This window comes from Anolis sagrei, chromosome 5, assembly GCF_037176765.1.
Source record: "Anolis sagrei isolate rAnoSag1 chromosome 5, rAnoSag1.mat, whole genome shotgun sequence".
Taxonomy (NCBI): domain Eukaryota; kingdom Metazoa; phylum Chordata; class Lepidosauria; order Squamata; family Dactyloidae; genus Anolis; species Anolis sagrei.
The window spans coordinates 98,697,124-98,724,775 of NC_090025.1; the positions used below are offsets into that span (position 1 = coordinate 98,697,124).

The 27,652-nt window shown below is 41.2% G+C and overlaps 1 protein-coding gene across 2 annotated transcripts in view; it reads left to right on the forward strand.

The window, feature by feature from the left end:
• The first annotated feature begins 1,367 nt into the window (after window positions 1-1,367).
• The window catches only part of PARVG (parvin gamma), a 45,448-nt gene continuing 19,163 nt past the window's right edge, over window positions 1,368-27,652 (forward strand). Inside the window, exons 1-7 of one of the 2 annotated variants that reach the window (XM_060778161.2) lie at window positions 1,368-1,438; window positions 1,834-1,873; window positions 11,635-11,731; window positions 12,182-12,246; window positions 21,135-21,237; window positions 22,577-22,717; window positions 26,961-27,076. In XM_060778161.2, the coding sequence (XP_060634144.2) occupies window positions 11,653-11,731; window positions 12,182-12,246; window positions 21,135-21,237; window positions 22,577-22,717; window positions 26,961-27,076 (504 nt within the window). In that variant the 5' untranslated portion in view covers window positions 1,368-1,438; window positions 1,834-1,873; window positions 11,635-11,652. Of the gene's footprint in view, window positions 1,439-1,830; window positions 1,874-11,634; window positions 11,732-12,181; window positions 12,247-21,134; window positions 21,238-22,576; window positions 22,718-26,960; window positions 27,077-27,652 lie in introns of both variants that reach the window. The other variant, XM_067468911.1, reaches the window with a different exon arrangement.

The window sequence follows — 27,652 nt, forward strand, 5'->3', positions numbered from 1 at the left end:
TCAATTTGCTTGCCCTCATCCAGACCATCACAGCGGCCACGTACCGGTTCAGAACTTGTACATCCTCCTTAGCATCTGGTGGAAATGAGTGATAGAGTTGGGCGTCATCTACATACAGATGGCATCGAACTCCAAAACTCTGGATGATCTCACCCAGTGGCTTCATGTAGATCAGTGTTTCTCAACCTTCCTAATGCCATGACCCCTTAATACAGTTCATCATGTTGTGGTGACCCCCAACCATAAAACTATTTTCATTGCTATTTCATAACTATAATTTGCAACTGTTATGAATTGTAATGTAAATATCTGATATGCAGGATGTATTTTCATTCACTGGACCAAATTTGGCTCAAATACCCGATACACTCCAATTTGAATACTGGTGGGGTTGGGGAGGGATTGATTTTGACATATGGAAGTTGTAGTTGATGGGATTTATAGTTTACCTACAATCAAAGAGCATTCTGGACTCCACCAATGATGGAATTGAACCAAACTTGACACAGAGAACTCCCATGACCAACAGAAAATACTGGAACGGTTAGGCAGGCATTGACCTTGAGTTTTGGAGTTGTAGTTCACTTACATCCAGAGAGCACCGTGGACTCAAACTTGGCACAGATACTCAATATGCCCAAATGTGTACACTGGTGGAGTTTGGGGAAAACAGAAGTTGACATTTGGGAGTTGTAGTTGCTGAGATTTATAGTTCACCTACAATCAAAGAGCATTCTGAACCCCTCCAATGATAGAATAGGGGCAAACTTCCCACACAGAACCTCCATGACCAACAGAAAATACTGTGCTTTCCGATGGTCTTTGGTGACCCCTCTGACACCCCCTTGTGACCCCCTTAGGGGTCCCGACCCCCAGGTTGAGAAACACTGATGTAGATGTTAAACAACATGGGGAACAATACTGAGCCCTGCGGGACCCCACAGGACAATGGCTGTTGGGCCGAGCAGGAGTCCCCCAGCAACACCTTCTGGGAACGGCCCTCCAGGAAGGACAGGAGCCACTGCAAAACAGTACTTCCAAGACCCATCCCTGCAAGGCGCCCCAGAAGGATACCATGGTCTACGGTATCGAAGGTCGCTGAGTGGTCCAGGAGAACCAACAAGGACACACTCCTCCTGTCGAGCTCTCTGCGGAGATCATCCACTAAGACGACCATGGCTGTCTCAGTTCCATGTCCCGGTCTGAAACCCAACTGCGACGGATCCAGATAATCAGTTTCATTCTGCGAGGCAACCTCCAGAATTGGCCCAACAACCAATTTTGTTTCACAAAGTAGGATAGTTCATATCTATGGAAATCAGTGGTTATACCGCTTCCTTAAAAGCAGTGGTTTCATTTTTGAAATGCTGCTTTTAGGAAGGACGTGTACTAACTTCCTTTCTCCGGTGTCTCTCAACACCACAGCAATATTTTGAAGGTAAAACTCATCTGGTGTGGACCGAACTTATTGTCTTTATTGTCTGCTTTTTCAGTATGTCTCTCTAAAGATTGTGCTTTCAAAGGCGTTTCGGCTGGTGCTTACAACAGGATTTCTTTTAATGTCCTATTGTGTTTCCGCACCAGTATGTTGATAACTACGGTGCTTCCTTTTCGCCTCTGCAAATTTGCAAGCTTAATCTTAAATGCTTGAACAAGAGCAGGAAGTTATTTTCAGCTGACTGCTGGCTGGCAAATTAAAGCATCCTGTTTGAATGCTGTTAATATGATTAGGTCCTTGGGGGGTATTTCTTTCTTTTTCTTATAAAATGCCCACAAAACACATGTTGCTTTGGTATGGTTTTTGAGGGTTTTTTTGTCTCTTTTCCCCAGCAGGAAGTAAAAGCATCCTCATTTCTTGTTGGCATCTTCAAAAGTAAGTATTTTCTAGTTTTCTGGTGTTTGTAGCTAATAAATCACTTTGCCAAAAATATAAAAAAAATTAAAAAAAGAACGCATTTGTATCCATACAAGCTGACAGTAGGAAAAAGCAGCCAGTAAACACTGTGCATTTAAAGATAATTTATTGTCTGATTCGGCAATCAAAGTGCGACTCAAAGGATTATACTCTGCAAATTCTTGATCCTTTGAAGAATATGTTAATTTATATTTATTTATCGTGTCATCCGCAACCAGAACATTGTATTACATTTCTAACAGAACAAAACAAACAAACAGATAAAAAAAAACCCCACAAATTTTGCAAACTTGGTAGCTGATTAAATGTCCTTTGATGGCCAATCTGGCCACTTGGAGTGCCTCTGGTGTTGCCGCAAGAAGGTCCTCCATTGTGCATGTGGCAGGGCTCAGGGTGCATTGCAGCAGGTGGTCAGTGGTTTGCTCTTCTCCATACTCGCATGTCATGGATTCGACTTTGTAGCCCCATTTCTTAAGATTGGCTCTGCGTCTCGTGGTGCCAGAGCGCAGTCTGTTCAGCGCCTTCCAAGTCGCCCAGTCTTCTGTGTGCCCAGGGGGGAGTCTCTCATCTGGTATCACCCACGGATTGAGGTGCTGGGTTTGGGTCTGCCGTTTTCGGACTCTCACTTGCTGAGGTGTTCCAGCGAGTGTCTCTGTAGATCTAAGAAAACTATTTCTTGATTTGAGTCGTTGACGTGCTGGCTGATACCCAAACAAGGGATGAGCTGGAGATGTCTCTGCCTTGGTCCTTTCACTATTGGCTGCTATTTCCCGGCGGATGTCAGGTGGTGCAATACCAGCTAAGCAGTGTAATTTATCCAGTGGTGTAGGACGCAGAAACCCCATGATAATGCGGCATGTCTCATTAAGAGCCACATCCACTGTTTTAGTGTGGTGAGATGTGTTCCACACTGGGCATGCATACTCAGCAGCAGAGTAACATAGCGCAAGGGCAGATGTCTTCACTGTGTCTGGTTGTAATCCCCAGGTTGAGCCAGTCAGCTTTTGTATGATATTGTTTCTAGCACCCACTTTTTGTTTGATGTTCAGGCAGTGCTTCTTGTAGGTCAGAGAACGGTCCAGAGTGACTCTCAGGTATTTGGGTGCGCTGCAATGCTCCAGTGGGATTCCTTCCCAGGTAATCCTCAGAGCTCGGGATGCTTGTCTGTTCTTAAGGTGAAAGGCACATGTCTGTGCTTTAGATGGTTTAGGGATCAGTTGGTTTGCCCTGTAATAGGCAGTAAGAGCACCTAGAGCTTCGGAGAGCTTCTGTTCAACCATCTCAAAGCTCCCTGCTTGAGCGGTAATGGCGCGATCATCAGCATAGATGAAACTAATATGTTGATTAGTTCAGGAGAAGTTATGTTTGTTTGTTTGTTTATTTATTTATTTATTTGCTGTATTTGTATACTACCTTTCTCAGCCCGTAGTCAACTCAAGGCAGTTAATAGGGTAAAATTCAATCACAAATTCAATTAAAAACATAACTTATAATTAAAATTAAACATATCAATAAATTCATAGTGTCGCCTTGTTAAAAACGTCCGGTCTCATTGTCGTCGTTCCATTTTCCTATGTCAGTTACTCTGTATTTGGAAACACTTGTTCAAAAAGCCATGTCTTGACTTTTTCCCGGAATGTTAAAAGGGAGGTGGCCGATCTAATATCTATAGGGAAGGCGTTCCACAGCTGAGGAGCCACCGCCGAGAAGGTTTTGTCTCTCGTCTCCACCAAATGTACTTGTGATGAACGCGGTAATGAGAGCAGGGCCTCCCCAGATGATCTTAAGGTCCTGTGTTGATGCCATCTTAAGATTTATTTTGTAAGAAAGGTGGAATGTAAATTTGATAGATAGATAGACAGACAGACGGACAGATGGAAGTTATGGGCCACTCCGGTCATGTAGATGATAGGGATGCTGGTGGGAAAGATTAGGCCCCTTCTCCTTCTCCCGCCTCACCTTCCAAGGACTGTGAAGGCAAAGGGGAAGGTGAAGTAAGGTGGCTCTGCTGGCTGTGTCCTTAGTGCAAGAGGGGGCAGGGTAGGTGTGTTGACTTCTTCCTTTTTTGAATTTAAAGCTGTTTTTGTGGGGTTTTTTTCAGTGATGGTCATTCCTTGGATTGTGAGGAGTTTTGTTGCCAAATTTGGGGTCAGTTGGTCCTGTAGTTTTTTTGTTCTTAAGCTACTCATTACGCACAGAGCATTTTTATATATATAGATGGAACCATACTTTTTTGCTGGATGCACTGAGGCTGAGAACAGTTTGTAACATTTATAGTGCGAGAATGTGATGAAAAAATAAAGTTTGCGAACTGGTTGAAGATTTTGAAGAATGTTCTTGCTGACAGAAGCAAGCTGTGAGGTTGTGGGCTGTTGGGATGATCTCCGGTCGAGTTAAGCACTGTTTCCAATATGCTTGCTTCCCACCTGATCACCCAGTATATATCTAAGTAATCAGCTCCTTTCCAAGGGCCCATATGTTTCCAGTAGTCTTCCATTTGAAAAAAAGCTGGCCTTGTGAAAAAAAATTGCTCTACAACTTCCCACCACAAAGAGAATGGGAAGTGTGATAAGGGTAAATGGAGCTTCCTGTGCTCAGATCGTACATCTTTTTCAAAATAAATAAGCTATATATAGGATGGAATTTTAATCAATGCATTGTAAAGTCTCCTGGTTGGATACCGTAGCACAGAGCTTTCCAAACTGTGTGTCAGGATATACTAAGGCAGTGTCTCTCAACCTTCCTAATGCCGCGACCCCTTAATATAGTTCCTCATGTTGTGGTGACCCCCAACCATAACATTATTTTTGTTGCTACTTTGCAACTGTAATTTTGCTCCTGTTATGAATCATTCCGTAAATATCTTGATATGCAGGATGTATTGTCATTCACTGGACCAAATTTGGCACAAATACCCGATATATCCAAATTTGAATACCGGTGGGGTTGGGGGGTTGATTTTGTCATTTGGGAGTTATAGTTTCTGGGATTTATAGTTCACCTGCAACAGAGGCGGCCCTAGGTAATTTTCAACGGTAAGCAAACAGTATTTTGGTGCCCCCCCCCCCCAGCCAATCACTGATATATATTTTCTGTTCATCGTGGGAGTTCTGTGTGCCATATTTGGTTCACTTCCATCATTGGTGGAGTTCAGAATGCTCTTTGATTGTAGGTGAACTATATACCCCAGTAACTACAACTTGCATATGTCAAGGTCTATTTTTCCCCAAGAGCGCCTCAAGAGCGCCCCTGGGCAAAATCAACTATACTGCAAATGCTTACTTTGCGTAATGGTTGAGCCGCCCCTCACCTGCAATCAAAGAGCATTCTGAACTCCATCAATGATGGAACTGAACCAAACTTGGCACACAGAACTCCCACAACCAACAGAGAGTACTGGAAGGGTTTGTTGGGCATTGAACTTTGGGTTTGGGAGTTGTAGTTCACCTACATCCAGAGAGCACTGTGGACTCAAACAATGATGGATTTGGACCAAACTTGGCGGAAATACTCAGTATGCCCAAATCCGAACACTGGTGGAGTTTGGGGAAAATAGACCTTGACATTTGGGAGTTGTAGTCCTGGGATTTATAGTACACCTACAATCCAAGAGTATTCCGAACTCCATCGATGAGAGAATTGGGTCAAACTTCCCACACAGAACCCCCATGACCAACAGAAAATAGTGTGTTTTCTGGTGGTCTTTGGCTACCCCTGTGACACCCCCTCACGACCCCCCCCATGAGTCCCGACCCCCAGGTTGAGAAACGCTACACTAATGTGTCTTCTGTAGTCCCTTAGTGTGTCACATGAAAAATGGTCCCCCACCCGCATAAACAAAGATCTGGTTCTGTTCAAGTGTAGGTACTGCAATAACTTTTATAATTTGCATAATGTGTTGATTGAGTTGCAGTAATTGCTATAAAATAGATAAGTTTCTAATTGAGAAAAGAAAATCAGTTGACAACTATGTTTGTGATGAATCCTATGGAGTGACTATAGAGGAAACTACTGTAGTACATAAGTATAACGGAAAACATCCAAACCTATTTATACAGTGACGATTATATTACACACACACACACACACACACACACACACACACACACACACATATATATACTAGCTGTCCCCTGCCACGCATTGCTGTGGCCCAGTCTGTTGATCTGGAAAATAAAGTAATGAGAAAGTGTTGGTTTCTAATATATGTAATGTCTTGATACTTGTGGGTAAACAGTATTTCTTGTTGTTTCTTTGTCAGTATTGATGTGGAGAGTGTCTGGTTTGCCTACTCTGGAACATGCAACATATAATTGTCCTTCTTTAGGGGTCCCCTTCAGATCTATGATACTATACCTGTGTGTATGTGTGAATCATATCTATCTCTATCTATCTATCTATCTATCTATCTATCTATCTATCTATGGCTGGATGGCCCTGTGTCAGGAGGTCTTTGATTACGTATTCTTGCCCTGGTGAAGGGAGTTGGATTGGATGGCCTTAAGTATTTTCTTTTGATCATGGAGGTTCTGTGTGGGAAGTTTGCCCCGATTCTGTCGTTCGTGGGGTTCAGAATGCTCTTTGATTGTAGGTGAACTGTGAATCCCAATGACTACAACTCCCAATTGTCAAGGTCTATTTCCCTCAAACACCATCTGTGTTCAGATTTGGGCGTATTGAGTGCTGGAGCCAAGTTTGGTCCAGATCCATCATTGTTTGAGTCCACAGTGCTCTCTGGATGTAGGTGAACTACAACTCCCAAACTCAAGGTCAGTGGCCACCAAACCCTCCCAGTATTTTCTGTTGTTCAAGGGAGTTCTGTGTGCCAAGTTTGGTTCAATACCATAGTTGATGGAGTTCAGAATGCTCTTTGATTGTAGGTGAACTATAAATCCCAGCAACAACAACTCCCAAATGACAAAATCATAATGTTTTGAGCGATGGTCACTCCTTGTGTTGTGAGACGTTTTGAGTCAAATTTGGTGTGATTTCATTCATTGGTTCTTTTGTTTTTAAGGTACTCATTATGCACAGAGCATTTTTATATATATAGATATTGTATTAAACTTTTATAAGGAGTTGATTTAACCTCCACATTGCAGTAAAACTGAATGACTGTGTCAAGAAAGGATGCATGTCTAAAAGCAAGTCACCAACTTGAAAAGTTTGGAAAGTTCTGCTGTAGCATGTATTTCTAACAAATTATGCTAGAGCTGACTCGGGAGCTCCAGGAGAGCAAAAGATAGCTTTTTTTTTGTTCCTTCCTTCCCTTCTTCTACTCAAAGCGAAACTGACATGAGACAAGGGTATTGAAGCCTGATTCACATCTTACCAATGCAGCAGTATGGGGAAGTTATTTTGAAAAAGGCTTTCCTCCATTGCTTTTCTGAATTAAAATGTAGTCCCTTCAGATTTTTGTGAGATTTTTGATTGGTGAGCCTGGCTTTCTTCATTTTAAATTTGCCAAAATGATCTCATTTTCAAGCGGTTAACAGCCTTTGACTTGACTGAAATAAATATTAAGAATTAGGCCATTGGAATGTAGAATATTATGCCATCCAAATAAGATTATCAGGATAGTATTATTTATTTATTTTATTTATTTACTTTGCTTGTATACCGCAGTTTCTCTGCCCGTAGGCGACGCAACGCGGTTCACAACAAGAGCAAAAGTCAATCCAACAACATACAGAATTTAAAAACCATTAACAACATAATATACAGAATAATGACACATCAATAACAACACATTAACGTCTCGTAACTAGAATCGTGATCCAATTTGTCATCCATAATTCCGTTTTCTATATTCATCGTGTACATTGCATTGTTTATCCGAACGCCTGTTCAAACAGCCAGGTTTTTAGTTTTCTTTGAAACACCATTAACGAAGGGGCTGATCTAATGTCCATGGGAAGGGCGTTCCACAGTCGAGGGGCCACCACAGAGAAGGCCCTGTCCCTCGTCCCCGTCTTGGTGTTACTGTCTAATGCTTATTGTTATTGTTTTAATGTTTATTGCTTTGCTTTATGAGTTTATTCATTGTTGTATTTGCTATGCTGTTGTTTTATTGATGTGTTGGGCCTTGGCCTCTTGTAAGCCGCACCGAGTCCTTCGGGAGATGTTAGCAGGGTATAAATAAAGTTAATAATAATAATAATAATAATATTTTATTTACTCCATTTCTATCCCGCTCTTTTCACCCTTGTAGGGGACTCAGAGCGGCGCATATAATGGCAATATTCCAAGCCACATATTCAATAACATAAAATACAATAAATCAAAACAAAAACAGTTAAAACATATAAATATCATAAAACTATTAAAACATAATATCTAATCCTAAGGTTGCATTCATGTAAAGTTTCTCAAGTCCCTCCTGACACAAGAAAAAAATTGGGCTTCCTTAGTTAATGAAGATGCATAATAACATAAAATACAATAAATCAAAACAAAAACAGTTAAAACATATAAATACCATAAAACTATTAAAACATAACATCCAATCCTAAGGTTGTATTCATATAATGTTTCTCAAGTCCCTCCTGACACAAGAAAAAAAATTGGGCTTCCTTAGTTAATGAATAGGCCAAGGTGTTTTCTCATTGGCTTTCTAGGAAATATATCCTACAGATATATCCTAAAGATGCAGGGCTGCTGCATCTTTTCAAGAGTCCTAAAAGCTAATGGTATCAGAGTCTGCAGGCCTCTTTGCAACCATTGGCTTAGAGAGCAGCTCTTTGAGTTTAGGGACCACCTTTTCTCCCAGGGAAAGATCTCCATTTTAGATTCTCCCCTGCCCTTTCAGTTTGAGGAAAGATTTCAGGCGTGCTGATGGCTAAGCAGTTAGCTCTGGGAGAACCATTGCAAAAACCACCACCACAACAACAACAACAACAATAATTAGGCTTACAAGGGATACCTAGTGATTCCAGCCATGAAAGCCTTCGACAATACAATAATAATAATAATAATAATAATAATAATAATAATAATAACAACAACTTTATTTTTATACCCCGCCAACCATCTTCCCTAGGGGACTCGGGGCGGCTTACAAGGGACACGCCCAAGATTACAATTAAAACACACATGTAAAATACTTTAACCAATTAAAACATCAGATAAAACAAATAACAACACAATTGAAAGCAATATAAAAACAATACGGCTGAAAGAAACATAGCTGAGGTACAGATTCAATGAGTGCAATACATTTTTAGAGGAGCGCAGGAAAGTGCAACAATACAGTAAACTGGGCAGGAAATACTGTCAAGCACATATTGAGGTAGGATGTATGCCAGGGTAAAATGCGGGCCGGTGTAAAGTGCAGAACTTCAAGTAGGGACAAGAAAGTTACTGGTGAGCTGCTTAGTCAAAAGCGCACCGGAACATCCAGGTTTTTAGTTGACTACGAAAGGAGGACAAGGTGGGAGCCTGTCTGATCTCCCTAGGGAGTTCTAGAGCCGGGGGGCCACCACCAGGAAGGCTCTCTCCCTCGTCCCCATCAACCTTACATGTGACAGCGGGGGGAGAGAGAGCAGTGCTTCCCCAGAAGATCTCAAAGTACGCACTGGTTCATAGGGGAAGATGCGATCACAAAGATAAGCAGGTCCCGAACCGTTTAGGGCTTTATAGGTTATGACCTGCACCTTCAATTGGGACTGGAAACTTATTGGAAGCCAGTGGAGCTGTTTAAACAGGAGGGTTGACCACTCTCTGTAACCAGCTCCTGTGAGTAGTCTGGCTGCAGATCTCTGGACCAACTGTAGTTTCTGGGCCATCTTCAAGGGCAACTCTACGTAGAGCGCATTGCAGTAATCCAACCTAGAGGTGACTAGGGCATGGTCCACCATGGCTAGATCAGATTACATGAGGTACGGGCACAGCTGGTGCACGAGCCTTAACTGTGCAAAGGCCCTCCCAGCCACCGCCGACACCTGAGCATCAGGTGTCAATGCAGAGTCCAGAAAGACCCCCAAGCTATTATTATTACTATTATTATTATTATTATTATACTTTATTTGTACCCCGCTAGCATCTCCCAAGGGACTCAATGCGGCTTACAAAGGCCAAGGCCTCAACACAACAACAGCAAAACAATAACAATACAATTAAAAGCAAATCAAAAATTAAAAACATAAGCAATAACAAACATTACACCATTACACAATAAAACCAGAGCCGGGCCAGTGATGGGTACAGGTTAAAAAGTGCTGGGTGTGGCAGGTGGTATGTTGGATTTCTGGGCAAGTGCAATGTGCAGAGAGTCTTAAACTCTAATAAAGTGCTTCTGGGACATAGAGCTGGGAGTTATCCTATTCCGGAAAGGCACATCGGAATAGCCAGGTCTTCAAGTTCTTCCTGAAGACTGCCAATGTGGGTGCTAGTCTAATGTCTTTGGGGAGGGTGTTCCAGAGTCGGGGGGCAACCACAGAGAAGGCCATGTCCCTCGTCCCCACCAAACACGCCTGCAACACAGGTGGGATCGCGAGCAGGGCCTCTCCGGATGAACGAAGGGAGCGCGTGGGTTCGTAAATGGAGATGCGGTCACGCAGGTATGCAGGTCCCAAACCGTTTAGGGCTTTGTAGATAAGCACCTGCACCTTGAATTGGATTCGGTAGGTAAACGGCAGCCAATGGAGCTCCTTAAACAGGAGGGTTGACCTCTCTCTGTAAGGAGTGCCAATTAACATCCTGGCCGCCGCTCATTGGACCAGCTGGAATTTCCGAGCCGTTTTCAAGGGCAGACCCACGTAGAGCGCATTGCAGTAATCCAATCTAGAGGTGACCAAGGCATGGACCACCCCGGCCAGATCAACCTTTGCGAGGTATGGTCGCAGCTGGCGCACAAGTCTTAGTTGCGCAAAAGCCCTCCTGGACACCACCGACGCCTGAGCCTCAAGCGTAAGTGATGAATCCAGGAGAACTCCCAAACTGCAGACCTGTGACTTCAGGGGGAGTGTAACCCTGTCCAGCACAGGTTGCCATCCTATACCCCGATCTGGTTTACGATTGACCAGGAGGACCTCTGTCTTGTCGGGATTGATCTTCAGCTTGTTCTTCCTCATCCAGATAGCCACAGCGGCCAGGCACTCGTCCAGCACTCGAGGGGCCTCCTTGGAGTTAGGTGGAAATTAGTAGTAGAGTTGTGTGTCATCTGCGTAGAAATGGCACCTAACTCCAAAACTCCGGATGACCTCTCCCAGCGGTTTCATGTAGATGTTAAAAAGCATGGGAGACAAAATAGAGCCTTGCGGGACCTTGCGGGACAGCTATGGACCTGCGTCCTCAGAGGGAGTGCAATCCCATCGAGCACAGGTAGCCACCCTATGCCCAAATCAGTCCCATGACTGGTCAGGAGGACCTCTGTTTTGTCAGGATTAAGCTTCAGCTTGTTAGCCCTCATCCAGCCCATCACAGCTGTCACACAACACATGGTATTCTTGGAGGTTTCCATTTAAGTATTAACCAGGTCTTCATGGTATTGAGACCTAGCATGTCTATGCTACAGACAAGAAAGCTACATGAGAATGAAAACTCTTGGTTACATTTATGAATTTTATGGGGACAAAAAATATTTGAATCAAGGTGATGCTAGCATTTTCTGTTCTCCAAGAACTCATAATATAGGGTCCCCACTGTCATCCATTTTTTGTTGTCTGTATCATCTTGTCAAGTCTTCCAGAAGGAGTAAATCAAAATGTCTTATTTTTTAGAGGATCCACACAAAAGCCATGGAGCAAGGCTTTCTCAAAGTTTCTCCAGAGTTTGTTGCAATTCATCATCTGCCTCCAGAGGACGACATTGTTCTAGGTATGTAAGCGAGTGTCTGCTATAAAGAAAATGCAGCCAAGGAGAAAATGATGCTTTTGCCCAGTATTATCCCTAAATTTAATGGAGTCTCTTATGAGTCTTTTGGCTTCCTTATTTCCAGTTGGCTCTCAGGAATACAAATCTTATATGACATTTGAAATATCACCAATTCCAATTGAATGAATGAGACGGTTGAGAGGTTAAAGCATTTTCTTTTTCAAATACTTTTTAGGAAGTGTTTTGACTTTAGCTATTATTCGATTGAGAAGTCCTGGCAAATCTGTTGCGTTAAAAATAAGCCTTCTGATGGGCATCCTCAAGGGGAATCTAAAACTTTAGAAAATGATGGCGCCTGAACTGGCATTCTGCTGAATGAATGGTAGTTCTCGCCAGGATCTGAAATAGTAATGCTACCTGGTTATAACTGGTGTTCATTTACTTCTGTTTTAGGAGAGAAGAGGAAATACATCAGCCCAAGTTCTCGGAATGATCCTAAATTGGAAGCCCTACAAACAGTAATGCAGTTTTACTGGTTTTTCATTAGCTTATATGTATTTTTAATAGCAAAACAATACCCTCACTCCAAATATGAAATAACAAATTCCAAGCACCCCTTTTGCCAATATATATATATATATATATATATATATATATATATATATATAAATGCTCTGTGCATAATGAGTACCTTAAAAACAAAAGAACCAATGAATGAAATCACACCAAATATGGCAACAAAAGTCTCACAACACAAAGAATAACCATCCCTCAAAAATTATGATTTTGCCATTTGGGAATTGTAGTTTCTGGGATTTATAGTTCACCTACAATCAAAGAGCATTCTGAACTCCATCAAAGATGGAATTGAACCAAACCTGGCACACAGAACTCCCATGACCAACAGAAAATACTGGAAGGGTTTGGTGGGCATTGATCTTGAGTTTGGGAATTGTAGTTCACCTACATCCAGAGAGCATTGTGGACTCAAACAATGATGGATCTGGACCAAACTTGGCACAAGCACTCAATACGCCCAAATATGAACACAGATGGAGTTTGGGGGAAACGGACCTTGACATTTGGGAGTTGTAGTCACTGGGATTCACAGTTCACCTAAAATCAAAGAGCATTCTGAACCCCACGAATGACAGAATCGGGGCAAACTTCCCACACAGAACACCCATGACCAACAGAAAATACTTAAGGCCATCCAATCCAACTCCCTTCATCAGGGCAAGAAAACGTAATCAAAGTCCTCCTGACAAACAGCCATCCAGCCATAGATATAGATAGATAGATAGATAGATAGATAGATAGATAGATAGATATGATTCACACACACAGATATAGTATCATAGATTTGAAAGGGACCCTTAAAGAAGGACAATGATATGTTGCATGTTCCAGGGTGGGCAAACCAGACCATCTCCACATCAACACTGACAAAGAAACAACAGAAATACTGTTTACCCACAAGCATAAAGAAATATTAGAAACCAACCCTTTCTCATTACTTTATTTTCCAGATCAACAGACTGGGCCACAGCAATGCGTGGCAGGGGACAGCTAGTATATATACTTGTAAAACATTTTATGAGGATGCTTAATGTTTTTTCACAAATCAAGCTCAGGAAGTGGTAGCAGTTGCACCATTGTGAAAGGTGTCACTTGTTCTCTGACAAAGTGTCTCTTTCCGAGGGATGTGACCCCATTTGTTCTCTCGATGAGTCATGTTTATATCCTGCCATTCTTCCTGTGAGCTCAAGGTAGCAGACACTTCTCCATTTTATTAGAGCAATTTAGTGAGGTAGACGAGAGTGACTGGCCCATAGTTACCAAGTGCATTTCAGGCCTAAGTGACGTAGAAGCATGAACTTGAATTTGTTCGATCTAAACCCAAGAATCTCATATTACTTAACACCGGCTCTTTGGTTCAATTCGGCTCTTTGGTTCAATTTTCATTGCTGCCTGAATAGTAGAACGGGGTTTTGAGATGTTTCTTAATTTCTTATTGGCACACTAGCTGTTCCCTGCCACACGTTGCTGTGGCCCAGTCTGGTGAGCTGGAAAATAAAGTAATGAGAAAGTGTTGGCTTCTACTATATGTAATTTCTTAATGCTTGTGGGTAAACAGTATTTCTTGTTTCTTTGTCAATGTTGATGTAGAGATTGTCTGGTTTGCCTACTCTGTAACATGGAACATATTATTGTCCTTCTTTAGGGGTCGCTTTCAAATCTATGACAATATATCTGTCATATAAATGTGTGTGTGTGTGTGAATCATATATATCTATGGCTGGATGGCTCTTTGTCAGGAGGGCTTTGATTATGTTTTCTTGCACCGGTGAAGGGAGGTGGACTGGACGGCCTTTAGGCAACATTTCTCAAACTGGGGGTCAGGACCTCTGGAGGGAGGTCACAAGGGGATATCAGAAAGGTTGTCAAAGACCACCAGAAAATGTAGTATTTTCTGTTGGTTGTGGGGGTCCTGTGTGGGAGATTTGGCCCAATTCTATTGTCGGTAGGGTTCAGAATGCTCTTTGATAAATCCCAGCAACTACAACTCCCAAATGTCAAGGTCTATTTTCCCCAAACTCCACCAGTGTTCACATTTGGGCACATGGAGTATTTGTGCCAAGTTTGGTTTAGAGCCTTCATTGTTTGAGTCCACAGTGCTCTCTGGATGTAGGTGAACTACAACTCCCAAACTCAAGGTCTATGCCCACCAAACCCTTCCAGAATTTTCTGTTGATTGTGGGACTCTTATGTGCCGAGTTTGGTTCAATTCCATCATTGGTGGGGTTCAGAATGCTCTTTGATTGTATGTGAACTGTAAATCCGAGCAACTACAAATCCCAAATGACAAAATCCAATTTTTTAGTGATGGTCACTCCTTGGGGTAGTAGGGGTATTGTGTTCAAATTTGGTGGCAATTCATCCAGTGGTTTTTGAGTTATGTTAATCCCACAAACGAACATTACATTTTTTTTAATATAGACTAGCTGTTCCCTTCTACGTGTTGCTGTGGCCCACATGGGGGTTCTGTGTGGGAGGTTTGGCCCAATTCTATCATTGGTGGGGTTCAGAATGCTCTTTGACAGTAGGTGAACTATAAATCCCAGCAACTACAACTCCCAAATGTCAAGATTATATTTCCACCAAACTCCACCAGTGTTCACATTTGGGCATCTTGAGTATTCGTGTAGAGTTTGGTCCAGATCCACAGTCCACAGTCATCTTTGGATGTAGGTGAACTACAACTCCAAAACCAAAGGACACTGTCCACCAAACCCTTCCAGTATTTTCTGTTGGTCATGGGAGACCTGTGTGCCAAGTTTGATTCAATTCCATCGTTGGTGGGGTTCAGAATGTTCTTTGGTTGTAGGAGAACTATAAATCCCAGCAACTACAACTCCCTAATGACAATATCAATTTTTTGAATGAAGGACATACATTGGGTTGTTAGGTGTCTTGTGTCCAAATTTGGTGTCAATTCATCCAGTGGTTTTTGAGTTCTGTTAATCCCACAAACAAACATTACATTTTTATTTATATAGATTGTCTTTCTCACGAGTGGGAAGCATGTAGATTGATGCAATGCAGAATTCAAAAAAGTAGTCCTGTAAGTCTCTTTCAAGACAAAAAAGAAAGAATGCAGAAGGAGGGAAAAACATAGAAGTATGGGATGTAAACCTACTTCTTAGGAGGCAAAACAGTGATGCAGTATTCTGTTCTTCCAAAGAAGTGGGTCAATATCCATGAAAGCTCATGAGAAAAAGGAAAACAGTCTCAAAGTTAGTGCCATATTTTCTTTCCCCCCCCCTCTCTCCTTTCATTCTTTCTTTTTACAATGAAGGATTAAGACTGAACTGCTAAATTATTGTGGTTTTTTTTTTAAAGGTAGCAGTCTTGGCATGGAGATTGTGTTGCTTTTTTAATTCATGCAATAGTAACCAGAGTCCTTAAAAAAAGGAAACAACAGAAAAAAGGCATCCAGTAGGGCTGGGTGGTTTCGTTCGTTAATTTCGTAATTCGTTATTGATTCATATTTAAATTAGCTTACGATCTGATATTGAGCCATGCAGGAGCAACTAAAAATCGAAATGAATTTTTCAATTTATTTCGTAATTGTTTCGTAATCGGTTCGAAATCGTTTCAAAATAGTTTTGAAATCCTTTCGAAATCGTTTCGTTATTATTTCCGTATGTTTGGTGCAAGTTTTATAGTTGTTGTTTGTTTTATCAGTGATAAAAAAATAAATTATCACACCAACAGTCAACAACAGAGGGAGAGGGAAGCTTCATAAGTTCCCCCTGTCCCATTTGGAGGTTTTTTTAGCGTATTGTGCAATCGCGTCTGCCATTAACGAATCAATTCGAAATTTACGAAATTTCATAAATAACAAAAAAAATTTAAAGAAAAATTCGGAATTCTTTTAAAAAACGAAACGCAATGGACCCCCTAAAAACGAAACGAGTTTAGAAACAAATTTTTCCATTGTTACCCAGCCCTAGCATCCAGTCTTTCAGTGAGGTGCAATTCAACCTGGAAAATCATTTTGGCAGAAGAGAAGTTTTACTGGAAAGCAGGCCACTACACTATGAATTCATTTTTATTACTTTGTCTTTTCAATATTTTTTTTTAAAAAAACTGAAGCATTTGCACTAGCTTCATAGATGACAAAAGTGAGGGCTATGTTCTGTTTTTGTTTTGTTTTGTTTATCCCTCTCCAGAGTGGTCTGTACCTGGAAACAAGCTAATGGATGCATGCTTGCATAATTCCCGGCACATTGCACTGTGGGAAGGAAACATGGTCTTAGTAATCGGAGCTTCATTCTTCCTTCCACCATCAAAACCACCAGGAAGACCTTCCTACAGCAAATGCCTTCTTCCCACAGCAAATGCCCTCTCTGTCTAAAATGCCATAAACTATCAGCCTCTATACCAGAATGCAACATTATTTCATGAATTAAAAGGAAGATCTCTCTTATCTCTTACAGCTTCATCACATGAAACAAATCAAGCATCCTAGGATGCTTTCAGGGCACTTCTTCCTCGCCAGATGTCGAATGCATATGGCATCAAATGACTTCTGGTGGAGGCCCGTGGAGGAAGTGTCCTGAAATCAGCACAGGAAGATTTCCTCAGAACAGGGGAGGCTTCCTGTGTTCTGTAGAAAACTATGGGGCCAACCCGGGGTGGTGATGCTTCCCCAGGTAGGATAGGGAAGCATAAGTTGTGGGTGAGATGCTGAATCACCATGGGTGGAGATGAATCACCCCGTGGGACTTCATCCGTATGATGAGGTCTTTCAAAAATGAATGAGAAAAATCATAATTATTACACAGCTAGGACTTTACCGCATATATTCTCTGTGGATTGGTGAATCAGTGTAATTGTGCCACTGAGGAGTTGTGTGATATGGAAGGTGTTCAATGGGATGCATCCACTATAAAGGATAGCATGCTTATGATAAAGTCATTTAAGTCTACTTATGCTGTCGCACCTGGGGGCTATAACATAGCCCCCAGACATGACATCTTTCCCCCAGGAGATTGCTTCTTGCCTTCCTTTAGAGAACTGGAACTCCCAAGGACCAAAACGCTGTAGATAACTCAAAATAAATTTTATTGATCACAAAGAGTTATCCCTTTAAGGCTATAAGCTGGAAGTTTCAAAGGGGTAAAGGAAATATACATTACAGTCTCTGGTTGTCTTGGATCCAAGGAGATTTCGCAGCTGAGAAGCTTTCCAAGATTTCTCCTTTCTCAATGGCTGCAAATGCCTGAACATTCACAGCCCCAATCCAAATGTCCTATATTTGAAGACATGAAGCCTTCCTCTGGTGCCACAGGACCGGTTTGAAGGCGCTTGGGTGTCCTCAACGTTGTCCAGGGTGATCTGGGCATGAAGTATGAGTCCCAAGGGTAAAAACCTTAGAATTGGTGATGAGAAGTAACTTAATTTAGGGCCAAGTCTCTTTCTCACGTCTATCTGATAGAAAGTTTGATGGTAGAATGGAAAAGGAAAAGTCTGCCCTCCTCCAGGAAGAGGTGGAGCCAAGCAATTGAGCTGAGGAAGCAATATAACTGGTGCAAACAACATTGATTGACAGCTATAAATAACCAATCAATCCAACTATACATTTACAAACTAGGCAGGTTTGGGCATGTTATACAGTTTAAACCTTTGCACTTTAAAGTTCTACACACACTCGCGTCGTCACATTACTATAGAATAGCCACACTTTATTCATTACTTTAAAAAAGGATATGATACGCAAAACACTCTCTTTGTTTTTATTCCTTCATCTTCTGTTCCCCTCCCCCTTGTTTTTCAGTATCTGGCATTTTCCCTACTACTGTGAAACAGAGATACATAATTCAATGCACAAACTACGTGTACATTATTTATCATATAGCCATTCTCTATCTGATTATGGCCTGTTCAGGTTTGTCTAACCTTTTCTCTCTTGATGGACTACAGTAGGGTTTCTTCCAGGCCAAGAAAAGTAAGAGATGGGAGACTGAAATCTATAGGACAATGACAAAGATGGGATTCTATTATTTTCTTTCCCTCAATTTTGCTTCCAGTTGGATATTTCTGGAGATTTGTAGCACTTCTCACAAAATGTTTGCCAGATCCCTATGGAAAAAAAGAGCACTATGCATCAGATAACCCTGCGGCAACAAATTCTGTTACTGTGTGACTTGATGAAATGTTGTCCATAAAGGACATCTCCTGTGCCTGAAGCTCCTTGTTTTATGTTAGACACGGCATGGTGTATTAAAGATTTACAGAAAGATGACCTGAGCATAAACAGCACTCTATTACTGTTTAATGTTTCATATTAAACTGAGACTGAGGATCAGATATTATGTTCTGTATGTGGAAAGAAATTAGCTCAATGTCATTTGAATGTTAATGAACATGTAGCAACTATTTAAATTTTTCTCTGGACTCTTAGAATTTGAGCCCCACTTGAGTCCTTGTCACCTTCTCCAATCCTCTGTCTGTATGTCTGTCTCTCACACACATACACACAATAGCCAAAGGGAAAAAGTAATGGTGGATAAGGATTAATGGAAAAAGAAAAGGCTCTTGAGCAGGAAATGTCAACAGGGAAACATTGCATTGGTAATTTCCCCTGCCTCTTAATTCAACACAAGAGGTAAAAGAAACTTCAAATTCCATTCTCCTGAACTTAGCATTTGTGCTGGTACAGTTGTACCAGAAGCTCCCACTTTATTTGCCTTGTATTAAGTGTTTGCTTGCAGCCCAAGGTTTGGGATTCTGCAGAAGGGTGGCTTCTTGTTAAAGTTTGCAGTTATAGGGCAGGCCCCCTGTCCATCATAGTTAAGTTTGGTTCCGCCTCCTGTTCAGGACAATTGAGAAGGGAAGGGAGCCATTTTCAGTTAGTTTCAGCAAGGAAAGTCAATGTACAGGATGTGTACAGATTTTCTCCTGTACAAAGGCTTCAACCCTTAAGACTTTCTGGGGGAGAACAGTCTTAAGAACATCTAAAGATTCCCAAAGGTTCCCAGGGAAACAGCCTTACAGCCCCGAGGAATTTTGGAGGGAATAATAGCTTTAAATATCTAAGAACTCCAGCTAAGTGACTACAGGCCTACTGGTAGGTCCTCTCGGTTTTGAGACGCAGTTCAGCCCGGTAGTGGATTGACATCAGTTAGGTTTAGGATCACAGTTTTATTCTGTACATGTGGCCCGCTCACTGTTCTATGTTATGAATGATTTAATTGTAATTTTATTTTGTTTGCTGTGTTTTTATATTTTATGTTTTATGTAATTTATGTAATTTGTTATTATCTGTGTTCTGATTTTATTTATTGTATTGCGTTGTTGGGCTTGGCCTCATGTAAGCCTCCCAGAGTCCCCATTGGGAAGACAGTGGTGGGGTATAAAGTTTTATTATCATTATTATTGCAATTTATTCTTGTATTACTTTATTTATTGTATTTTTAAAATTGAAAACTATTTCTAGCATATTTATCAGCTGAATTCTGTCCTTTGTGATGACATTTCTCTGAAGATGTTGCTATGAATACTTACCACCAGATCAGAATGTGGTCTTTTTATAGCTGACTCTTTGTCTTTTGTTCTTTCACATTATAATTAATTAATTAATTAATTGTACCCCTTTCCATCTCCCCGATGGGGACTCGGTGTGGCTTACATGAGGCCAAGCCCAAAACAACAATTACATGAAATAAAGCAAAACCGAAAACGCAAATAATAAACAATAATAATGCAATTACATAAAACAAAAGACAACATAGCAATACAAAATTACAATAAATACAATCACGGTAACATGGGCGAGCTACATGTAATGGATAAAAGAAAATTGTGTAGAAACAGATTAAAAACTCAGATGAGATAAACACGAGATAAACAAGGACAGATTATTTGCGGAGGAGAGCTCGTTTTAGTGGAGGTCGTGGAGCAAAACTTTCCTATGGGGGGAATGCACTCCAATAACAAAAAACAAACACTAGTATGAGGATGTAGATCTATTCATCAAATGCGCAGCGGAAGAGCCAGGTTTTGAGGTTCTTTTTAAAGGTTTCTAGGGGCTTTCCTAGGGGCTTTCCTAATCTCTCCAGGAAGTGAGTTCCAGAGTCGGGGAGCCACAGAGGAAAAGGCTCTCTCCCTTGTACTCGCCAAGCGAGTCTGGGAGACTGGGGGGGGGGGGGGATGGACGAAAGAAGAACGGAGGGCCCGAGATGGTTCATGGAGAGAGATACGGTCTCGAAGGTAGGCAGGTCCCAAACCGTTTAGGGCTTTATAGGTGATAACCTGCACCTTGAATTGGGACCGAAAAATAAATGGCAGCCAGTGGAGCTCCTTAAACAGGGGGGGTTGACTGTTCCCTGTAAGTTGCCCCAGTTATTAGTCTGGCTGCTGAACGTTAGACAAGTTGTAATTTCCAGGCCGTCTTCAAGGGTAGCCCCACGTAGAAAGCATTACAGTAATCCAATCTAGAGGTAACTAAGGCATGGACCACCATGGTCAAGTAAGACTTCACGAGGTAAAGTCGCAGTTGGCACACAAGTTTTAATTGCGCAAAGGCCCTCTCAACCACCGCCGACACCTGCGCGTCAAGTGTCAGCATTGAGTCTAGGAGGACCCCCAAACTGCAGACCTGTGATTTCAGGGAGAGTGCAACCCCGTCCAGCACAGGTTGCCACCCAATACCCGGGTCAGCTGAACGACTGACCTGGAGGACCTCTGTCTTGTCAGGATTGATCCTCAGCTTGTTCTTCCTCATCCAGGTCGCCACAGCAGCCAGGCACTGGTCCAGTATCCTCGGGGCTTTCACATTCTCCTAAGAACACTGAAACTAAAACTCAAACCAATACACAACTATTTTATTCTAATATAGGTCTTACTAGAATGGATTAACACAACGCTGCAGCATGAACACATTGTGGTGAGAAGCTTAGAACAAGACCTATATGATGGATTAGTCCTTCACCATCTCTTAGGTAAGCTACCCTGTTTCCTCTAAAATAACACATACACATGAAATAAGACATAGCATAGAAGCGCAATATAAGCCATATTTTTGGGGAAACACAGTATTTTCCCTTGTTGTTGAGAGTTCTGACTATGCTCCTGAATGGAGAGAAAGACATGATCAAAAGTGAAAAAACATGGGAGGTTTACAATCAAAAAGTGATAACTGAACTCATTTACTAAGCCAGGCAGAATACATAGTAAATGCTCCCTCTGCTCAAAAGGGCACCTGTTTCAATGACTTCTCGCATTTGTACTATTTCAAACCTACTCACTTTCCATTTAATTGGTTGTTATATTTTTCTCCTACGTTTAAGTAGCAATGGTCTCCCAAATTGGCTCTTAGCAATTAAAATTCAATATGCACCTCTGGTGATCGTTATTGTGCACAAATGAAAACAAGACCTACTTTTTGTCAGATCTCCATGGAAAGATTTCAGCAAGAAATTAGTGGGGCATAATTACACTATGTAACAAAATTTGAGAAAAAAATCTATTCCTGGTCTGAAAGTGTTTTTTAACTGTTTAATTCTGCAAGACTTAGAAAGTTGTTGTTCTACTCCAGAAACGTTGTTTTTGTCATTGCCACAAACTATGCGGAATTGATGACAAGCTGGAATGTGTCCAGAGGAGAGCGACTAAAATGATAAAGGGTCTGGAGAACAAGCTCTATGAGGAGCGGCTTAAGGAGCTGGGCATGTTTAGCCTGAAGAAGAGAAGGCTGAGAGGAGACATGATAGCCATGTATAAATATGTGAGAGGAAGCCACAGGGAGGAGGGAGCAAGCTTGTTTCCTGCTTCCCTGGAGACTAGGACGCGAAACAATGGCTTCAAACTACAAGAGAGGAGATTCCATCTGAACATGAGGAAGAACTTCCTGACTGTGAGAGCCGTTCAGCAGTGGAACTCTCTGCCCCGGAGTGTGGTGGAGGCTCCTTCTTTGGAAGCTTTTAAACAGAGGCTGGATGGCCATCTGTCAGGGGTGATTTGAATGCAATATTCCTGCTTCTTGGCAGGGGGTTGGACTGGATGGCCCATGAGGTCTCTTCCAACTCTTTGATTCTATGATTCTATGATGGAGATTCTATGAGATATTCAGTGAAAAACTATAGCAAAAGGTGCTGCAAGATATCCCACAAAAATAAAGTTTTGTGCAGTTTAATAAACTTTTTTCTGTTTTTATGATAGGACCAATTAGGAAATGACATTTATAACCCAAGAACAAAAATCGTGTTACATAGTGTTATCTCTCTCTCCTCTTCTTCCTCCTTCTCCTCCTCTTCTTCTCTCCCTCCTTCTCAATTCCAGAGAAACTTGGATCCCTAACTTTGAAAGCAGAGAAGCTTGCCCTGACAGAAATGAAGCAACGGGTCAAACTTGCAACTATTCTAGAAACTGTGAGCACGTGTTTAAAACTAGAAGAAAGTGAACTCAAGTGGAATGTGGATGGTATGTAGAGATGCCAAGCAAAAAGAAGATGTTCCCGTATGGCAGGGGTGGGCAACTATGAAGGGTTAGTGTTCTGGTATGGCTGTACCAGGAGCTCCAATTTTATTTGCTTTGTATTAAATGTTTGCTTGCAGTCCAGGGTTCCTGGGTTTCTGCAGATGGGTGGCTTCCTTTGGTTGCATTCATAGGGCAAGTCACCTGTCCATCTTCGTTAAGTTTTGATTCCGCCCCTTGCTCAGGGCAATTGGGAAGGGAAGGGAGCCATTTTTAGTTAGTCTCAGCAAGGAAAGCTAATGTACAGGACATGCGCAAGCTTCCCCTGTACAAAAGCTTCAACCCTTAAGACCTTCCGGGGGAGAACAGTCTTAAGAGTCTCCAAAGATTTCCAGGGAAACAACCCTAAAGACCAAAGAACTCCAGCTGGAGAACATCTAAGCATTTACTGGTAGGTCCACTCGGCGTTTGAGAAGCAGTTCGACCCAGTAGCGGAGCCCATATCAGTAAGGGTTAGATTACAGTCAGCCTGGGAGAAGTTAAAAAGGGGATTTTCCTTTAAAGAAGAAGTTATTGAAGACAGTTGCCTGTCCTTCATGGGCAAGTTTAGGAAGCTACCAGTTGCATAAAAGCCTGGAATCATTTGGTTATCTTTCTGAAGACAAGAGAAGTTTCTGTTTGATTGTTCATTAATAAAAGACTTTGTTATACTTCACAAGCCATCTAAAGACTATTTGCGGTGGGAAACCTCTGAGAACTCCTCCTTGGGCCCCCTGGCTTCCCGCTGGGCAAAGGTTGCACATCCTGTTCTAAAGACAATTCTTTACAGGCCCAGCGTGCGACAGAATAGTTAGCAACCTATTATCCTCCAAGAAACCTTGGAACCCCACTACAGTCACCTCCCCACCCCAAAGTCACTCTCTATGAACTATGTATTAGGGCTTCCCAGGCTATTTTAGGTCTAGGAGAGGCCCTTTGTAACAGAAATTGAGCAGACATACATTTTTAGCAATAGGGAGTGAGATGGCAAGGTGAGGGAGGTAGAGAATGTCTTCTATGTCTTCCAAAAAGCCTTTTGGATACCCCCCCCACACACATATACACACACACCCACACACGAGGGTTGAATGAAAAGTAATGCCTCCATCTTCATAACTCCTCAACAGATGGCAGTACTGGTATGTGGCAGGTACTGGCTTGTTCAGTAGACTCTCCTCTACAGTTCCACTTTGGTGGGAAGTCTTAGCATTGAACGTTTGTGTTGTTAAAGTGCAAAGTATGGAACCCTGCGCAGACGGTCGGTCAATGCGACTTAAGCAACGTGCAGTCATTGAATTCTTGGCAGCAGAAGGTGTCACCCCAAAAGGAGATTCATCAGAGAATGCAAGCTGTTTATGGTGATTGTGTTGATGTGAGTACTGTGCATCATTGGGTGAGTAAGTTTAAAGATGTTGAGGTAGGAACATCTGACTGGCGTGACAAACAAAGAGTTGGACGTCCTGTGACAGCAACCACCGAGTTTCACAAGCAAAAGGTTGACAGATTGATTCAGGACGATCATCGTATCACTCAGAGAGAAATTTCAAGCATAATCGGCATTTCACAAGAACGTGTGGGCCACATTATTGCTTTGCTTGGCTGTTGGAAGATCTGTGCACGATGGGTACCCAGGATTAGAGAACTGTGAGACGTTGGTTGTGGAAACAGAGTGTCAACTTCTTCTGTGAAGGCTTCAGAAAACTTGTTCATCATTGGCAGAAATGTATCTGATTGTTTGATTATGTGGAAAAGTGAATAGTGGTAGTTAAAGAACACATTCTAAGGATTATTTCTGCATTTGATTTATTAAAATATTCCCATTCAAACCCAAGTAACGAAGGTGGAGGCATTACTTTCATTCAACCCTCGTATATTGGGAATTCTTTTGGTAATTCCCTATATATATATATGTGTGTGTGTGTGTGTGTGTGTGTGTATACACACACACACACACACACAAACACACACACATACCTTCTTGAACTTTGGAAATCTTCCCTCTTATTTCTTGAAATTAGCATTATCTAATGAGCATTTTGCATTACCAAAATCTTGAGATCTACCTGTTTATCTATCTATCTATCTTGGAAAGAGCAGAGAATGACTACAGGACTCCATCACCTCACTTTGTCCATTGTTTTCCTTTCACTTTGGGAAATGAGATAAAGGAGAAAGTTCTTCTAGACTACAATAGAACTGAACAAAGCAACAAATAGTATATCTGCAATGTGGTTTTGGCAAAAATCCCACAACTAAATGCTCACACCCCTTCTGTGGCAATCTGTCTTCAAATATCCAGGAAGAAGGTATTCATACTGATGTCATAGATAGATAGAAACTAATGTGGTACATCATAGTGTATATATACACATAGTTATAGTTTTAAAAGTCAATGTATGCTGAAGTTTAACATTTAAAATATACAAATTTATTCCTGTTACTCTTTCTGGGATTCTTTCTCTCCTACTTGACATACTTCACCAAATAACAAACCTCTGGGGTCAAATCTGTTCCATAAATTGTGGTCCAGGAATAGCATCTTTTCCTTGCACTTTGACATTTTGTGCTGCTACATTGGTTATGACACTCACCTTCTTGAACTTTGGAAATCTTCCTTCTTGTTTCTTGAAATTAGCATTATCTAATGAGCATCCTCCACTGGATTCCTTCCCTATCAGAGCCACTATTCTTTCAGGCAGGCAAACTCTAATCTGAGGTGTCACCAGTTTCCAGATTCAGAGCTGGCAGATAATAACTAGCTAAATAGGATCTAATAGAAAAGGAAGAGATGGGAGGTCATAGGGCTGAATCAAGCGAAACTGGAGAAAAAAAATAGAACAAAAAATCTGCTAAAATAAAGAAGTTTTTTCCTAATATCTATTGCATAAGGAGAAAATACTTGATTTTGATGATGTATAAAAGGCCGATGGGCTCTTCCAATTAAAATCTAATAAATTAAAGTCATATTACATTATGATAATGATGATGATGACGATGATGTTTGTATGCATGTGTGTGTGTATTAGGCTTGTTTGATCAAAACAATGGTTCAAAACTAGTTTCATTTATAGGGGGCACTGGTGGTTCGATTCTAAAGTCAATTCCGATTTTCACAGAAAAAAAATGTTCAAAACGTTTCGAAACTTCTGAGACTTCAGAATCCTTTCGTTAATTGTTTGAAAGTGTTATTTCTTGTTTCATTGGGTGGTCTTTGCTTTACTTTACTTGCTTTCCCCGCTTACTCCAGAAGCGGGGAAAAGCAAGCAAAGGAAATTCCTTCCTTCTCTGGTTTAAAACTGGCTTCTCTGGCTTGAGCCGAGGCCAGGAAATTCCTTCCTTTTCTGGTTTGAGTCGAGGCCAGAAGTGGGGAAAAGCAAACGGAGGAAATTCCTTCCTTCTCTGGTTTAAAAATGGATTCTCTGGCTTTAAAACTGGCTTCTCTGGCTTGAGCCAAGGCCAGGGACCAGAAGAAGGGAAAAGCTGAATCATTTCTGACTCACTTCACGAGTCATAACAAAAATGGCAGAAGAAACTTTGGAAGGCCAAAGGGACTTCCAATTTCCTTAAAAACTTCGAATTGCTTCAAAAAGGTAATTTTTCTGACTTTATTCCAAATTACGAAGATTACGATGGTACTTAACCATGCCTAGTGTGTATATATACACACAAACACACACAGATATATATGTGTTTGTGTGTGTGTGTGTGTGTGTACACACACATACACGCACACACATACACCCTTGGGATTCGGTTCCAGGACTCTTTGCATTACCAAAATCTATGAGTACTGAAGTCCCATTATATTCACTCTCCTAATAAAATGATGCCCTTCTATACATGGAAAAATCATGGTTGGCTGTGTGGGTGAATATTTTCAAGCTTTGGATGGTTGAATCCATGGATGCAGAATTTGTAGATGGTCTATCTGTTGGCTGAAGAGAAAAAAGAGTTACAGAAGGCATGGATTAGCACACAATTTGGGACTTACATAACTCATCCAAAAGTCATAGGTCAGTGTTTTGAATCTTAAGTTTTTTGCATGGCTGCCCCTCGCGATTCTAAATATTGCTTTGTATGTATGAATCGAATGAATGAGATATGATGAACAAGTTATAAACAAAATTTTGCACACCCTTCAAGTTAATATAGAAGCTAGATATAGTAGCTATCTTATACTTAATCAGCATTTCATGTGATTTGGTTTTAGCCATCTTGAAGAAGGATTTGCTAAGTACGCTGCATCTCCTGGTGGCCCTTGCTGAGCACTTCCAGCCAAGACTTGCATTGCCTCCAAATGTTAAAGTGGACATAATCAACATAGAGGTAAGTTTCAAACATTTTTCTTTGCAATTTCTGCCATTTTCAGAACATTTTTACCCTCTTGGAAAAAGGGTAAAAAATCTTGTTACTAGATAAATTTCTATTAATATTACTAGCTGTACCTACCATGCGTTGCAGCTTGGAAGCAGTGCATTTGAGGATACTGGGAGCTGTAGTCCGGAAGAAAGTGTGGATATGCTATTGTGTGTTTTGTTTGCCAGGGGGAAGTTTTTTTGCACATATGCTGTAGCATCTTTTTGCTTTTTTGGCTTTTTTTTAAAAAAAATAGATTTTTATTTATTATAAAGAAAAAAAGTATATTTCCAAGTGGGGGAACACAGTATATTAAAGAAAGTAGGAAATCAAGAAGATAGAGATAAGACAAAGGAAAAAAACTACCCAAAAATATGTGTATATTAAAATTCTTTTAATGCTAAAAATAAAAATAAAAATGAGGGAAAAGAGAAAAAAAGGGGGAAAAAAGAAAAAAATATCTTGTGACTTCCTTCTAATCATACACGGGTTCAATTTTTTTGAATAGATTTTTATTGATCAATTTCTAACATAACTACATAGAAA